This window comes from Plecotus auritus (genome assembly GCF_963455305.1).
Source record: "Plecotus auritus genome assembly, chromosome: 9".
Classification (NCBI taxonomy): Eukaryota; Metazoa; Chordata; class Mammalia; order Chiroptera; family Vespertilionidae; genus Plecotus; species Plecotus auritus.
The window spans coordinates 137254691-137271244 of record NC_137783.1 but is presented as its reverse complement, the minus strand read 5'-3'; the positions used below and the strand labels follow the sequence as shown (position 1 = coordinate 137271244).

The 16554-nt window shown below is 39.6% G+C and overlaps 3 protein-coding genes across 3 annotated transcripts in view; 2 read left to right on the top strand and 1 right to left on the bottom strand.

The window, feature by feature from the left end:
• Positions 1 to 208: 208 nt before the first annotated feature.
• The window catches only part of LOC308233769 (uncharacterized protein), a gene marked incomplete at both ends in the record, with an annotated part of 45643 nt that continues 29297 nt past the window's right edge, over positions 209 to 16554 (top strand). The window contains 3 exons of the mRNA XM_080640714.1: positions 209 to 1134; positions 3921 to 3974; positions 8402 to 8460. Of these exons, the coding sequence (XP_080496840.1) occupies positions 209 to 1134; positions 3921 to 3974; positions 8402 to 8460 (1039 nt within the window). The remainder of the gene's footprint in view (positions 1135 to 3920; positions 3975 to 8401; positions 8461 to 16554) is intronic.
• On the top strand, positions 9143 to 10048 carry LOC308258060 (olfactory receptor 4C3; the record flags this gene model as incomplete). The annotated part of the gene is made up of 1 exon (XM_080688310.1): positions 9143 to 10048. One exon carries the CDS (start codon positions 9143 to 9145, stop codon positions 10046 to 10048), a length of 906 nt encoding a protein of 301 aa, XP_080544436.1.
• On the bottom strand, positions 14170 to 15114 carry LOC308258006 (olfactory receptor 4C45-like; the record flags this gene model as incomplete). The annotated part of the gene is given in 2 exon segments (XM_080688236.1): positions 14170 to 14649; positions 14653 to 15114. Coding segments are annotated over 2 exon segments (942 nt in total).

The following is a 16554-nucleotide window of genomic DNA, read 5'->3' as shown; positions in this document are numbered from 1 at the left end:
AAATGAGTTGAATTGTAGGACTCCTAGCTGGTGTGAGAATTGCTTGTATATGTTGGGAACCCTCTTCCCAAATGAAATTATGTGTTAGAATCATTATTATACTTGAGTACAGTTTTCTGACTCCCTGGATTTGGGAAATTTTCTTATATCACATAATTTGTGTCATTTCAGAGCTAACCACTTTGTTGATGTTCAGGGCAGAGAATCCATGGGCACCAAGAACAACGTGACTGAGTTTGTGTTGTTCGGCCTTTTCCAGAGCAGGGAATTACAGCATGTGTGCTTCGTGGTCTTCTCCCTCTTCCACATGCTCACTGTCCTGGGGAACCTCATGGTCATCATCACCATCAATGCCAGCAAGACCCTGAATGCTCCTATGTACTTCTTCCTTAGCCACTTGTCTTTCGCTGACATGTGCTATCCGTCTGCTACTACGCCCAAGATGATTGCTGACACGTTCGTGGAGCGCAAGACCATCTCCTTCAATGGCTGCATGACCCAGCTCTTTTCTGCCCACTTCTTTGGTGGCACTGAGATCTTCCTCCTCACAGCCATGGCCTATGATCGCTATGTGGCCATCTGTAGGCCCCTGCATTACATAACTATTATGGATCGACGGAAGTGTGGTTTGCTGGCAGGGGCCTCCTGGGTGGCTGGCTTCTTCCATTCCATCCTGCAGACCCTCCTCACGGTGCAGCTGCCCTTTTGTGGGCCCAATGAGATTGACAACTTTTTCTGTGATGTTCATCCCCTGCTGAAGCTGGCCTGTGCAGACACTTATGTAGTGGGGCTCATTGTAGTGGCCAACAGTGGCATTCTCTCTTTAGTGTGCTTCATCATCCTTATTGTGTCCTATGTGGTCATCTTACTAAACCTGAGAAGCCGGTCATCTGAGGGCCGCCGCAAAGCTCTGTCCACATGTGGCTCACACATTGTCACTGTCATTTTGGTCCTTGTGCCCCCCATGTTCATGTACATTCGTCCCTCTACCACTCTGGCTGCTGACAAACTTGTCATCCTCTTTAACATTGTCATGCCACCTTTGCTGAACCCTCTGATCTATACCCTGAGGAACAATGAGGTAAAAAATGCCATGAGGAAAATGTTTAGGGTCAAGGGGAATTCAGGAGAGAAGTGACACTCCAGGAAATCTCATCCAGCCTGGAACTTGGGAGACTTCCCATTTTGTAGCATCCAACACAGGCTTTGCATCTCAAGTTTGATGCTTGTAATGACAACTGTCTTTCTAGCTCTTTAAAAAAAATAAATTTATTGGAGTGACATGTTTCAAATGTATATTTCTATGATACAGCATCTGTATATGCATTGTGTGCCCACTACCCAAGGTCAAATCCTCTCTGTCACTATGTATTTGACCCTCTTTAACCTTAACTGCCTCCACCCACTTCCCTCTGATGACCACCATACTGCTTTCTGTGTCTATGAGTTTTTGTTTGTCTCATAAGATCTTTTCATAATAATAATCCCATAGGTTTCTTCAATCCTCCATTCATTAAATATCTATTGAGTGTTTGCAATGAGTGAGGTAGTGGGATACAAATAAAAGTAAGATGGCCCAGCTGGTGTGGTTTAGTTGTTGAACACTGACCTATGAACCAGGAGATCATGGTTTGATTCCCGGTCAGGACACATGCCTGGGTTGGGGGCTTGATCCCCAGTGTGGGGTGTGCAGGAGGCAGCTGATCAATGATTCTCTCTCAGAATTGATATTTCTATCTCTCCATCTCCATTCCTCTCTGAAATCAATAAAAATATATTTAAAAAAGTAAGATCTAATCTCTGCCCTCAAGGGGGTCACAGTGAAGGGGGCCCTTAGTGTGATAATTAATGCCTCATTCAGGAAACATGTGAATGACAGAGCCTCTTGGAAGTTCAAGTATCTCACCTATACAATGTATAATAGCACTAGCTAATTGCTTTACTATGGCTAACATGTGCTTAATGAAATTAATTCGGTCTCTTATGATATTAGAGGCACTTTACTCTTATTCCTTCATTTCATGCTCTCTCGGCAGGCAGATGAATCAACAAGTGTAGAGAGGTTAAAGGATTTACTTAAAGTCGCACAGTAAATCCAGAGCAAGATAGCGACCAAAATCCAGGTTCCTTAAATCTGCTTTCAGGGCTTTTCCCACCTCAGGATTCCTTGACAAAGGCTGAATGAATGGACACTGAGCAGTACAGACAAGGATGTTTTGAAGGACCATGGATTGGTGGTGGCCTGGGATGATGGCGAGCAGAGCCAGGAGAACAAGCTTCAGCACCTCACCCAGCAGTACTGATTCCTCTCCAGCTGAGCAGGGACTGCCGTCCACACTCATCCCCTTTGCTTTATTTTGTTTCCATGCAGAGGGAGCCAATTTGTGCAAAATGGATTTAGAAGAGCAGGATTAGATGTCCTTCTTAATTAATCATTCATGGGTCATTTCATCCAGTTGGGTCTCAATTTCCACATTTACAAATGGAGACAGTGACAATGCCAGTTTCAGGAGGTTGCAGGAGGACCCCTTGCAAAGTCCTATATCAACATCTGTTTTTCAGAGGTGGCTACTACCTCTGTTGATAATGTTTTCTGTTCTCTTTGACCCTGCCCTTTCTCCTAAAGCCCTTGTAACTCCAGATTGATTATTCATTCCTCAGATGTTTACTGATCACCTCGAATTAACTTCTTTAATTCTTACAACAGCCTCATGAAATCGGCATAACCATCAGGGGAAGTGTGATCAGGGTTGGGTGAGGATGGTAGTGTAGAAAAAACTTTTTGTTTCATCAGATGCCTAACAAGCACAAATGCAAATGTTGATCTTGACTATGAGAATAAGAGCAATAAAATAGCCCCTGGTATCTTAAAAGCAGTGTTCTCAGAAGTTTTTGTACATCGGCTTAATTAATCTGTATTGAATAAATCACCTTCTTTTAAAAGTCCTTGGAAGAATGTGGGATCATGGCCCTGGCCAATGTGGCTAAGTTGGTTGGAGTGTCATCTCGTACACCAAAAGGTGGTGGGTTCAATTCCCAGTTGGGGCACATACCTGGGTTGTGGGGTAACCGATGGATGTTTCTCTCTCACATCGATGTTTCTCCCCTCTCCTCTGTCCCCCCTTCTTCTTTCTCTAAAATCAATAAAATAATTTCATTGGGTGAGGATGAAAAAAAGACTGCTGTTGTACTTTATATGAGCCACTAATACTCCACGGTGTCAATCATAGCCCTTTCAAAGCTCTCTGTACTTAGGAGAATGTTGAAAATTGAGCTCCTTTCCTTCTTTTCTTTAGTGGTTCAGTGAAAAGTGCATAGACTTCAGGGAGGGAATCACCTGGATTGGAACTCACCGTGTCATCTTCTAGCTGTGGAACTTTGTGTTCATTCGTTTTACCTCTTGGTGCTGGCATGCTGGGTATGTGGAAAGATGGTGGCACTCAGTGACAGAAGTTTATTTATGCTTTTCCCCTATCAATGTGATCTTGTGTGGGTCCCAGGAAAGATTTTCTACTTAATTTACTACCTGGACATCTCTGGTAGAAATGAAGGCAATAGATTCATTTCAGCCTGAGGGTATTAGCCTACCCAGCAACCTCAATTTTATTTATTTATTTATTTATTTATTTATTTATTTATTTATTTATTGTCTAAAGTAGGGGTCCTCAAACTTTTTAAACAGGGGGCCAGTTCACTGTCCCTCAGACTGTTGGAGGGCCGGACTATAGTTAAAAAAAACAAAACTATGAACAAATTCCTATGCGCACTGCGGGCCCGGGACGAGTCGGCTGCTAAGCAGGACAGGCAGCGGCACCTGATGGGCCGGATAAATGTCCTCGGCGGGCCACATGTAGCCCGTGGGCCGTAGTTTGAGGACCTCTGGAAAGTTTTACATAAGTCTCCTTTTTCTTAAATTACAGCAACCTCAATTTTGCTGAAGAACAATTCAAACCAAGATTTGCACGTTTAGAAGAGTAAACATAGTCTTTATATTCTTTGACTACTTTACATTTAGACTTTGTTAGTGAAACAAAAGTCCATTTGCCTGTAGTGATTTGTGCAAGTGAGTCAGTTTTCTGACTGCAAAATATTTAGAAAATAACGTTAAGAATTGAGGCAACCAGGTAGGTTCATTTACTTGATTTCTACGGGGGCATGCTTTGGAGTTATTCCGAAATACCAATCAGAAAGAATATATGTAGTCCTATGTTCAGAGCAGCATTATTTACAATAGCTAAGATCTGGAAACAGCCCAAGTGCCCGTCAGTAGATGAGTGGATACTGTGGTACCTCTACACAATGGAATAATGTATGGCCATTAAAAAAGAAGGAAATCTTACAATTTGTGACAACATGTATGGATATAGAGAATATTATGCTAAGTGAAATAAGTCAGACAGATAAAGACAAATACCATTGATTTCACTTATATGTGGAATCAGATGTGCAAAATAAACAAATAAAATAGAAACAGACTAATAGATACAGAGGACAGATTGACTGTTGCCAGAGGGGAGAGAGGTTAGGAGACTGGGTGAAAAAGGTGAAGGGATTGACAAGTACCTATTGGTAGCTACAGAATAGTTATGGGGATGTAATGTAGAGCACAGGGAATATAGTCAATAACATTATAATGACCATGTATTGTGCCAGGTGGGTACTTGACATATCGGGGGAACCACTTGGTAAATTATGATTGTCTAACCACTATGCTGTACATGTGAAACTAATACAAAATAATGTTGAATGTAAACTATAATTGAAAAATAAAATTAAAAAAACAAGTGAAGAGTAGAGATTTCTGGTTGGGGAACAGAATTTTGAAGAAATTTTTAAATGGTCTTTGAGGAAAAGTGGAAAATGTGTTGATATAATAGGATTGCTGGGCTATGTTGATGGGCCTTTTGAAGTTGGTGACAAATTGATAGCAGACAGAATCCTATTTTGTGACTTTTTCTGGAAGCTTTCAGGGAACACGTTTGTAGAAGTCTTAGAGTAGGATTCATTCAGTATTGGGAATTACACATACTGAATAGGCAAGAATACTGAAAATGTAAATGGTTACAAATTTTATGGAGAAAAATGGGCTGCACATGTCAATAATTATTAAACATGTATATCAATATCATCAAGATTAAAAATATTTATACACTGAGCGGCCAGATTATTATAATCTCTGAACACATAGTAATCTGGCCACTCAGTATCATATATATATATATATATATATATATATATATATATATATATATATATATATTAGAGGCCACTCAGTGTATATTAATACATTCCATGTGTTTGCTTTTGTAATTATTTTGCTTATGACAGATCCTTGGTTTGGAGGCAGCTCTCCCCCTTTGGAGTATAAACTGCCGGGACCATGTCCATTTTATTCACTCTGATATTCCTGGCATTTAACAAAGTGCCTGAAAAAGTACTTATTGAATGGTTGAAATGGTGGAAGTGCAATTTCAATTCAGGTCCTTCTGGCCCTCCTTTCTCTGATCTCTCAGCACATCACACAGTAGCGGTGTGGATAAAGGGAGGTGACACTTTTCTCACAGGCTTATGGGGGGAGATGAAGAGATGATGTATGTGAAAAGGGCTAGTACCCATGCTTAGAACATGGAAGATGCTCAATAAATGCTGTTGATTTTTACTTTTGTTCAGTTAGCAATCTTCCTAAAGATAACCCTTATACCATTTTCTGAAATGTCATAATTCCCTTTTCCTCCTGACAATTTGTGGACTATCTGTGTAGACACTAGAAGGACAAAGGGCACTTCTAGGAGGCAGAATGTAGAGGTCACTCCTTGTGAGACCAAAACTGTTTTCAAAGGGAATAATTAAAGGATGGCAACAACATGGTTCGGACCTGTGAACAAGGCAAAAGCTACTTCTAGAGCTGCTTCCACAATGGTCCTGGGAGGGGAGAAGTCTCCCTCAGAGGGGCAGAAAGCACACACATAGGAAAGCCCAATGTTATCACTCTCACCTTATAAATAACCCTGTTCAGGGCAAGGAGAAAGATTTCTCTCACATGGTGCTGATGAGTATTAGCAGAAAGCAGAGCTGAGAAGCTGGCTACTCCCGGGAACTTTCTCCCTCATGTAGCAGCAGGGCTTTATTTGGCGTTTCAACGACAAAGTAGAGAACAAAAGGGGGTGGTTATATTGGAAAGGGCACCTGAGTGACCTGGAGCCATGAGTGACCTGGGAGCTAGGCGTGCCTCTGCCATGAATCACCTATGTGACCCTGGACCAGCTGCACCTAAACTCTGAGTCTTCAATCCACTGTCTTTAAAATGGAGACAATTGGCAAAGATGATTTTAAATGTCATAGGGTTCTTCAGCAAATAAGAGGGAAATGGATCACAAAACGAATTCCCAGCTGCTTGTAAGTGAATGACAACTTTTTGGGTTTCACCTACTGCTGTTCTAAGAAAGTTTCAGTTCAGATGAATTTCTGCAGTTGATAGCAATGGCCTCAGTTATGCTTTGTTTCAATTTAAAACACAATTCAAATTTCATTCAGGAGTTTAGTTATGTGGAACAGAAAAATTTGGGATGCTATGCTTGGAGCTGGTCTAGATGACCAGCCTCACCATTCCATGATGTTAGGGTATAAATCAAACCAATCCTGGTGACCTGTTGATGTCCTCAGATCCAGTCAATGTAAGTTTTCTATAATCTATTTTTAAAATAAAATGCAACTCAAATAAAAATGTGGTGGAATAATTTTACTAAAATTCGCGTTACTTTCTATGAAATAAATTTGCTTCTCCTGGATAACTCAAACAGGAGCCTTTTATTCTTTGCTAGTTTTTAACAAATAATTTATCTTGTACTTCCACAAATTTGAATCACAGCAAGGAACCAGCTGAACATTTTTATTTTGGGGCATATACACTGAGTGGCCAGATTATTACGATCTCTGAATGCATAATAATCTGGCCACTCAGTGTATATCCTATATAATAAAAGGCTAATATGCAAATTGTCCCCTCGACCAGGAGTTTGACCAGCAGGCAGGCTGGCCAACCACCCATGTCCCCTCCCCCTGGCCAGGCTGGCCGGACCCCACCTATGCACAAATTCATGCACCAGGCCTCTATACACACACACACACACACACACACACACACACACACACACACTCACGCACTGAGTGGCCAGATTATTATGCGTTCAGAGATCATAATAATCTGGCCACTCAGTATAAATTTATTATTTAGCTAAACTGTCTACTATGCATATTGATTCTATTTTTCTACTCTTATATTCTGTATGGAGATCAGGTTTAGGGATTTTTTAATATTTACTAGTATAATAAAATTGTATCCATATCAATAATCAATACTTGTTTAGTCTCGAGTACATGCATTTAGGTCCTTGGTTCCTAAGCCACATGCCAATGGTGTTGATAATGGTGGTATCAGATGTGCCCTTTTTAAAATGTTTGTCATATCCAGGCTCGGTACAGACACTCAACATGCACTATTTTCACTTACTTTTCTCTGCAACCTCAGGGTAGAGCAGTATTCCCAGTTTATACAGACATTCAATAAGTGGCAGAGGAAGGCGTCAAACCCAGATGAGCTTAAGTGACAGTATACTAGTAGTACAGCAAAGCCCACAGACTCCTTAGCTAGAGTGCCTGCTAGCTCTGTCACTTATTAGCTGAATATGCATCTGTAAGTTGCCGAATGTGTGCCTGACTTTCTTCTGCAATATAAGGATAAAGACAGTGACTTACCTCCTGGGCATGAAGTGAGGATTATATGAACTGATATATATATATATATATATATATATGTAGGGCAGTTAGGACAGTGCTTGGCAAAGACTAAGCGCTACACAGGTATTGGCTTTGTTACTGTTATCTGTGCTCTTGGCCATAAAGTTCTACTCTGAAAAGGTCCCCATCTAGCTTGTCACTTGCAGAAGCTGTATTTGCCTTCTTGCAACAAAGCTTGGAGAGAGAAAAAGGAGGCAGCTTCCTGATCAACACAGAACTCTTCTCTCCAGTGTTTCTTCCTCTGACACTTAATGATTTTCCTTTAATTCCCATCAAACTGAGCATCAGATCTTCATCAAGTTGAGAGATTTAGCTACCTTAAGAAGGTCTGTGTTTTCAGGAGAGTGATAGATTATGTTTCTCTCAAAACTAAGACAGGCACAGGCATTTCCTTCCCTCAAATTATTAGGAGAGTAAAGGGTGAGTAGGGATATTCTGCTGGATGAGATTGTAATTTGCAGCTGAGTAAGACAGGCCATCTCTTCTCCCTGGCCCCCATAGCTTCATTTATGTAGAGAATGCCAGATAATCATTTAACAGAACCCTTCACCGATGCTCACCAAACTTATTTTTGTAACCTTTGACTCCTTCCTGTAAACTGCAGAAGGACTAGTAGCTTTAACCAGAAGAATTTTACCAAGCCAAAGAAAAGCAAAATGCAGAGTATGTAGAATATATAAAGCAAGGGGGAGGAGTAATTTAAGTTGGCTTCCTAGACATGAGCTTGTCCATAGTCTGTGCACGGAGTGGGAGTAAATGAGCAGGGAGAGAAATGGAGAAGTTGGGCGAGTCTCCAGCTACAGTCTCATCAGTTTCTCCCAATCCTTGCTTTAGTTGGTTTTGCTTCACTTTGTGTTACTATTGGAAGTACCTGCAACAGAAAGTGTAGCAAACCTCACTGCACAGTCCAGGAAGAAAGATTTAATACGTGGACTGTTCGTGCAGAAGTTTCAGGAGATTTGGAATGTTCATAGTTTTCTCAAGTGCCATTGTGTCTAGGTGGAGCCTTGCTGAGAATGGTCAGAGAGGGACTCTCATTGAATTGGAAAACCAATATCTGACAAAAGTTCAATTTTAGTTAAATTATTATTTTCATGTAATAACTTAGATATTTAGTACCCACTGATGCTGAAGTTAGCAGATAGACATATGCTGACATTTTGTGATTAGCACACTAAATTGGTATAAGAATTTTGGAACAGAAAGAGTTAAAAGGGGCAAAGGGAAGTGGGTGTAGATAAAAGAAACCTTGCAATATTTCTTTCTGGAATTAGTAATGTTATGATTATGTTTCTCTGTTGATTTATAGGCAATACTGTACCTGCATTCTCTGTGTCCTTGGACTATGGAAATACCAAACAATATCACAGAATTTTTCATGCTGGGACTGTCACAGAACCCAGGAATACAGAGAGTTCTTTTTGTGGTGTTCTTGATCATTTATGTGGCCACAGTCTGTGGCAACATGCTCATTGTGGTTACCATCACCTCCAGTCCCACCCTGAATTCCCCCATGTATTTTTTCTTGGCCAACCTGTCCTTTATAGACACCTGCTATTCTTCTTCGATGGCCCCTAAACTCATCGCTGACTCCTTGTATGAGGGGAGAACCATCTCTTATGAGGGTTGCATGGCTCAGCTTTTTGGAGCCCATTTTTTGGGAGGTGCTGAGATCATTCTGCTCACGGTGATGGCCTATGATCGTTATGTGGCCATCTGCAAGCCCCTGCACTACCCAGTTATCATGACCAGGCATCTCTGTGCCCTGCTGGTGGGAGTGACCTGGCTTGGGGGCTTCCTGCATTCATTGGTTCAGCTCCTCCTGGTCCTTCAGTTGCCCTTCTGTGGGCCCAACATAATTAATCACTTTGTCTGTGACTTGTACCCCTTGCTGGAACTCGCCTGCACCAACACATATGTCACCAGTCTGCTGGTGGTTGCCAACAGTGGTGCCATCTGCCTGTTGAACTTTCTTATGCTGGCCGCCTCCTATATTGTCATCCTGCGCTCCTTGAGGTCCCACAGTGCAGAGGGGAGACGCAAGGCCCTCTCCACCTGTGGGGCCCACTTCACTGTTGTTGCCCTGTTCTTTGTGCCCTGTGTGTTTACTTATGTGCGCCCTTCATTTACTTTACCCATAGATAAGAGCATGGCAGTGTTTTACGGTATTCTGACACCTATGTTGAATCCGCTCATTTATACCCTGAGAAATGATGAGGTAAAAAGTGCCATGAAAAAGCTTTTCACATAGTAAAAAATTGCAGGTGGATCATGAGTGGCAAAGCAGGAAATAGAAATGATTTTATTGCTGTGAGTGGAGCAAACCAAAACTTTTTTGTTACCATATATCAACTTATTTAATCTTATCCATCCATTCATCATCATACACTTCTATGGTTTACTCTTTTCACTTGAACTGCATACTTTGATTATAAAATAACTATATGAAATATATAGGGCATGAATGATTATTATCCCTGTTTCAGAAATGAGAAAAATGTCTCCTGATGTGGTTAATTGATTAAGCAAGTATCTCTAGCTTTGACATGCCTAAACTCAAAATCAGTTATTTGTGATTCATCATCCAGATCTTTCAATAGCAATCTATGTTAATATCATTAGACTCTGTGCAATAATTGCGTCGTATAAATGTGAGCAAAATACAACTTAAGGCAAAAAACTTCACACTTCACTACATATAGGAGTCTGTGTGCATCTATGTCTGGCTTCCATTTCTTCTTCCACCTTTTTGTGACATCAGCAGGCTGCTACCCTACAGCAGAGACGATAAGATCTTGGCTCTGCAGCAAGGTCAACCTGTGTCTGATTCTTATTTCGTATGTATAAGGAAATGTCATGACCTTGAGCAAGTGACCAAACCTCTGTAGTGTCTGAAGCTTGTCTTTAAAATAAATAAAGATAATAATGTCTAAAGTGTTATTGTAAGAATTAAATTAGATAATCTATGTAAAGTTCCTAATCAGATTTCTGGCACATATACTCCAACACATTTTACCTGATATTATTATATACCTCAACTTTTTCCTAATCTTCCATGAGGTTAATTGATTAATCACGTGTTGCTTTCTTTCACTTTTCCATCTCTACTAAGTTTCAAATATGCTGTGCTAAGAACAGAGTGGTTTATGTTTTGGCCAATGATGCAAAGTGGACTTTCATTCTTCCTCTTTTTGTTTCAAACTCCAAGGGATTCTAGTATCCTGGAATCTGAAACATCCATTCATGTTCATCCCATTCTTTTTCTAGTTTTACAAACTCTAACTATATCCCTTTCCAGGCTTCACCCTTTAAGATTGTAGGCTCCCATAATTTGTAATAAACTTATATTTTGTTTGACAGATAATCTGTAATTCACCATCATATCTACTTTTTACACTATGGAAAAAACTGGAAGTACTAAAAATTAGTCTCCAATAGTCAATAAATTCAGGAGATAATCAGGAAATAATGGTTTGATCCCCCAATTCTATATCTAGCAAAACAACTGTTGCTGAGTTCTTGGGCAAAATAAATATTGTCTTCTTTCACTCTGTCACATGTTTAAGTCTAATTAATAATCACTACATATAAATGAGACCTTCAATTCTATACCTATTCATTTCTGCTGTTAGATAGTAAAAGTATAACTAAGCTAATTTTTCCATCAACTAAGAAATATGAAATCATATGGGGCTTGCTTAAAAATAACATTTTTGCCAGTTTGACACAATTTTATCGTGGGACTTTCCAGAAAAGCATACTTACTTTAGTTGAAATTTGGAAAGTTCCTTTATTTTCAGTACAGTCACAACCTCAAATAGCATAAAAGACTGATCCCATTGCACTTTGTGTGTGTGTGTCTATGTATGTATTTTTTATTTTTATTATAAACTTTTTTTTTTGCCTTTTGTTTTTGGTTATCAGAATCATGATTAACAATGGCCCAACTAATTTACAAATGAATTAAGGACAGAAAGAAATTAAGATCAGAAATTTGCTGCCTCAAAACATACAAAATAAGTACTTAGGTCATGACTTTATTCACAGAACATTCTCAACAAACATTAGCAATCATCATTGTATCATCATCATCTTTGTTTTTACATTATCCTGTTTCATTTTATCTTTCGTGGGAACTTCAATTAGATCTTTAAATTTGATTTTTTAAACATACAATTGCTTGCATATATTTACAAGATGGTTACTCATAAGAAATTGTGGCAGAGCATCTATTTTTCAAAGGCCTTCATATATAGTGAGATCTAGCCTGATAAAAGTCCCAAGAGCATGAGACATGTCAGCATCACATAATTTTTGAATCCCTGGGTAAGAAACCTCCTGAAAGCAAGTTTCTGAGCTCTTCACCAGAAATCACAAACTCTGTACAGATAGTTCTTTTGGTGTCTGGCCTTGGGCTCCCCCTTCTCCTCCTTCTGGAGGACCGGAACTGACAGGATCCAACATTCATGAGAGCTTTTCAAACAAGTTTTGCTCAGATCTCAGATCACTCTAACCACTCCCCATGGGTAACAACAGAGATATTTAAGGGCATTTTAATCCCAGAATAAGGAGTTGGTGGTGGGCTAGCTCTTAATGTCCAGAGACCTGCTCACTGGCCCCATGAGGTTTCTGTGTTGGAGATAATAACTCACTTCTTTGCTGGCCCTCCTTGTAAATGGATGACATTTATGACACATATTGAAGTGAAGTGAGGCTGAGGCAGACGTTTGACCCTCCTGTGATCATGGTTAGTGAATGACAGTGGCAGTGACCTTGGACTCCGCTGCCAGGCACTGCAGTCCCCAGCATACCTGGTGCAGTAGTGTCATCTCTGAAGGCTGTAATAGTGTCTGAGCAATTTTCACTATCTTTCAGGTGACTCTTTTCCAATTTAAATCATTTAATTCCTACAACTTAAGACTTTAGATTTTTTACACACTTTAGGAAGTATGTAATGCCATTTCCCTTTACAGATGGAAAAAAAAAGGCAGAGAGGTAAAGCAACTTGCTTCTACTTAACAAGGCTCTCTAAAGCTGGGGACAAGATGAGAAATAAAGCTTATTTGATCCAAAGCTCTTAATCTCTGACTTCAAAACATCAGGCCATTTTCAAATCTCTTAGATTTTCAATATGTTCATGATATGGATTCTTTTCTCTAATTCAGATTTGTGGTCATTGTTGTCCAGTTCCATGACACATACTTGTTCTTACATGACCATATATAGCCTAATGATCATAGTCTACATGCCTGTACAATGTGAGATTAAACCAAGCACAAAAAAAGATGCAATTTTAAGAGAGGCAGTAAGCATGAGATGTATGATTTTGCTCCTGGCATAACATGGCATACTGTTCTATAACATTTTTTTTTTTATAAATAGAAAGAGTACATTCTAAAATAATAGTAAATGTACAAACCAGTATTATAGCCCCTTGTTATTATTATCAAGTATTATGCATTAACATAATTGTGTGTGCTATACTTTTATATGGTTGGCAGCACAGTAGGTTTGTTTACACCAGACGCACCACAAACATGTGAGGAATGTGTTGCCCTACATTGTTATGTCAGCTACGATGTCATTAACTGATAGGAATTTCTCAGCTCTGTTATAATTTTGTGGGACCACCATTGTTCATGTGGTTCATTGTTGACCATTGTTTTCCCTCCTTTAAAATAAAACTTCATTCTAGCTGTAGTGCCGGGTATAAAGTATGTTTAAGAATATGCTGTTGATCTGTTTCATATCCATAGTAAGGGCAACATTATGACCTTTGTAGGCCCTTGGTACTTTTGTCCTCATGGGTCCTTTCCTCCATAAAAAAGATTAAAAATTGTATTTTATGACTGCATTATATAAAGATGACTAAAATCTAAAGTTTTATTTGGCCCTGGCCCTTGTGGCTCAGTTGGTTGGAGCATCATCCCGTGCACCAACAGGTCGCAGGTTGATTCCCAGTCAGGGAACATGCCTGGGTTGCAGGCTTGATCCCCTGTAGGGGATATGCAGGAGGCAGCTGATCGATGTCTCTCTCTCATCAATGTTTCTTCTCTCTCTAAAATCAATAAAAACGTATTTAAAAAGCAACAAAAACCCCACCAAGGTTATATTTGATTATATTTATTTTTTAATATTATTTTAAAAGTAAAAAAACACATTTCATGGGCTCATATAATTATTTTGGGCTCTGAGCTTTGTGCCGACTATGCCTTAATGGATATGTCAGCCTGCCCACAACATGTGGGTTCCTGAAGAAAAATGATCCAGATAGGATAACTGACTGTCCCAAGTTTAATCAACTAAGAAGGGGAATAAATATCTACAAAATATCACAAGATTTCCCCCCCTATATTCCAATTATAAGATTTATTAATTATCAGTATTCATTATTTGCTCCCAGAGCTTTTTCATGACATTTTTTACTTCTGCGTTTCTGAGGGTGTAGATTAAAGGGTTCAACATGGGAGTTACTATGGTGCAAAACACAGTCACAGCTTTGTCAATGGGGAAGGAGGTTAAAGGTCTTAGGTACAGGAATGAACAAGGTACAAAGAATAACATGACAACAGTGACATGAGAGGCACATGTAGACAGGGCTTTGCGACGCCCTTTAGAGCTGTGAGTCCTGAGGGAGCACAGGATGATGACATAGGAAGCAACCAGCATAGAAAAAACAAGCAAGCACAGTGACCCACTGTTGGCAGTAATCAGGGGCCCAAAAGTGTGAGTGTCTGTGCAGGCTAGCTCCAGGAGAGGTATTAAATCACACATAAAATGGTCGATGACATTAGGGCCACAGAATGGTAACTGGACCATGAACAAAATCTGGATCCCTCCATGAAGAAGCCCTTAAACTCCAGCCATTCCCACGAGAAAACCACACACAGGTTGGCTCATGAGGGTCATATAGTGCAAGGGTTTGCAGATGGCTACATAGCGGTCATAGGCCATGGCAATTAACAAGATGATCTCAGCTCCAGCAAAGAAATGTTCAGCAAAGAGCTGAGTCATGCAAGCATTGAAGGATATGGTGTTCTTTTCAGAGATCAAGTCAGAGATCATTTTGGGTGCTATGGAAGAAGAGTAGAAACCATCTAAAATGGACAAATAGGACAGAAAAAAGTACATGGGAGAACTCAGGGCTGGGGTGATGAAGATGGTGACTGAGATAAGCAGGTTACCTGTCAGTGTGATCAAGTAGATGATTAAAAACACAACAAATAAGACTTTCTGCAGTTCTGGATTCTGGGTTAGGCCCAGTAGAATGAATTCTGTTACATTGCTTGTCCTTTTCATCGATTCAGCTTGGTCCATCTGGAAAGATCACAGTATTTTTGAATGATGGTATTTTAAATTCAGTACTAAAATAGTCTATCACTTCTTAGACCTGGTCTTTGGGATTGATGGAGCTACCCCTTCCACTCACCTCTGTCATTTTGTAGATAACTATAAAGAAGAATGAAAGTAGGTTAAATTTTCTCCTATATTAATTAAATAGTGACAACACCTTACAAACACCACAATAAAAGCAAGGTGTTATTGTAAGTGTTGATTTGTGATTGACTTCCAAACTTTCTTTGTAACTCTAAAAGTCTCATAGATGGCTTTCTTTCACTTTTGGGGACACCTCATTAGTAACAATTATTTTGAAGATATACTTATCTATTGGCATGAATATATATAGGTTATGTGAACAGAATATTCTTTTACAGATTGGGAATCTCAGGAGGAAGGGAGGAGAAGGGGCAGGAAGAGATTACCCAAAGAATTGTATGCATATATGCATAACCCATGGACACAGACAATAGTGCAGTGAAGGCCTGGTGGTGGGGGTCGGCAGGAGGTGGAGGGGGCCAATGGGGAATAAAAGGGGCCATCTGTAATACTTTCAACAATAAAGATAAATAAATAAAAAAGTCTGCATGGATTCATTCAGAAATAAATGTACAAATAACTGAATAGGAAAAAAGTAGACTGTGTATCAGATATGAAAGTACCAAGCCTTACTATATCTATATCAAATGTGTTGTGAGCTGTTATGACTCTCTGCCAAATGAATGCACATGTACATAGAGAGCCAGAGCTTCAGATGAAGTCTTTTTCCTTCAAAATGCCAAGGAACTATCTTTATAACAGCTCATTGAGCAGCATTCACTCAACAGCCCCAGTTGCTGTGTCTGGCTCAGCATGACTCTTTCATGCTGACTTTTTCCACACCATTAAATGTGGACAAGTAAGTGGTGCAAATTTCCCTGAAAAGTTTTCTTTCTTTTTTTTTTTTTTAAGAATTTTTTAAAATATATTTTATTGATATTTTACAGAGAGGAAGGGAGAGGGATAGAGAGTTAGAAACATCGATGAGAGAGAAACATCGATCAGCTGCCTCCTGCACACCTCCTACTGGAGATGTGCCCGCAACCAAGGTACATGCCCTTGACCGGAATCGAACCCGGGACCCTTCAGTCCGCAGGCTGACGCTCTATCCACTGAGCCAAACCGGTTTTGGCAGTTTTCAATATTTTAATTAGTCTTTCATCAAATATAGAATAATGCCCTGGATTAGATATATTATCCTACTTATATTTTACAAATGGATTTAAATGAGTCATGAAGTTTCCTGTTGACATGACAGAAATGATAGGCTCACTTAAAATAATACTCTTTTTTTTTTTCTTTTGGAATGTGTAATTAATTAAGATGAACTTGAAGTTTTCATTGCTAACTGGTGGAAATATTGAATACATACAAAAATAC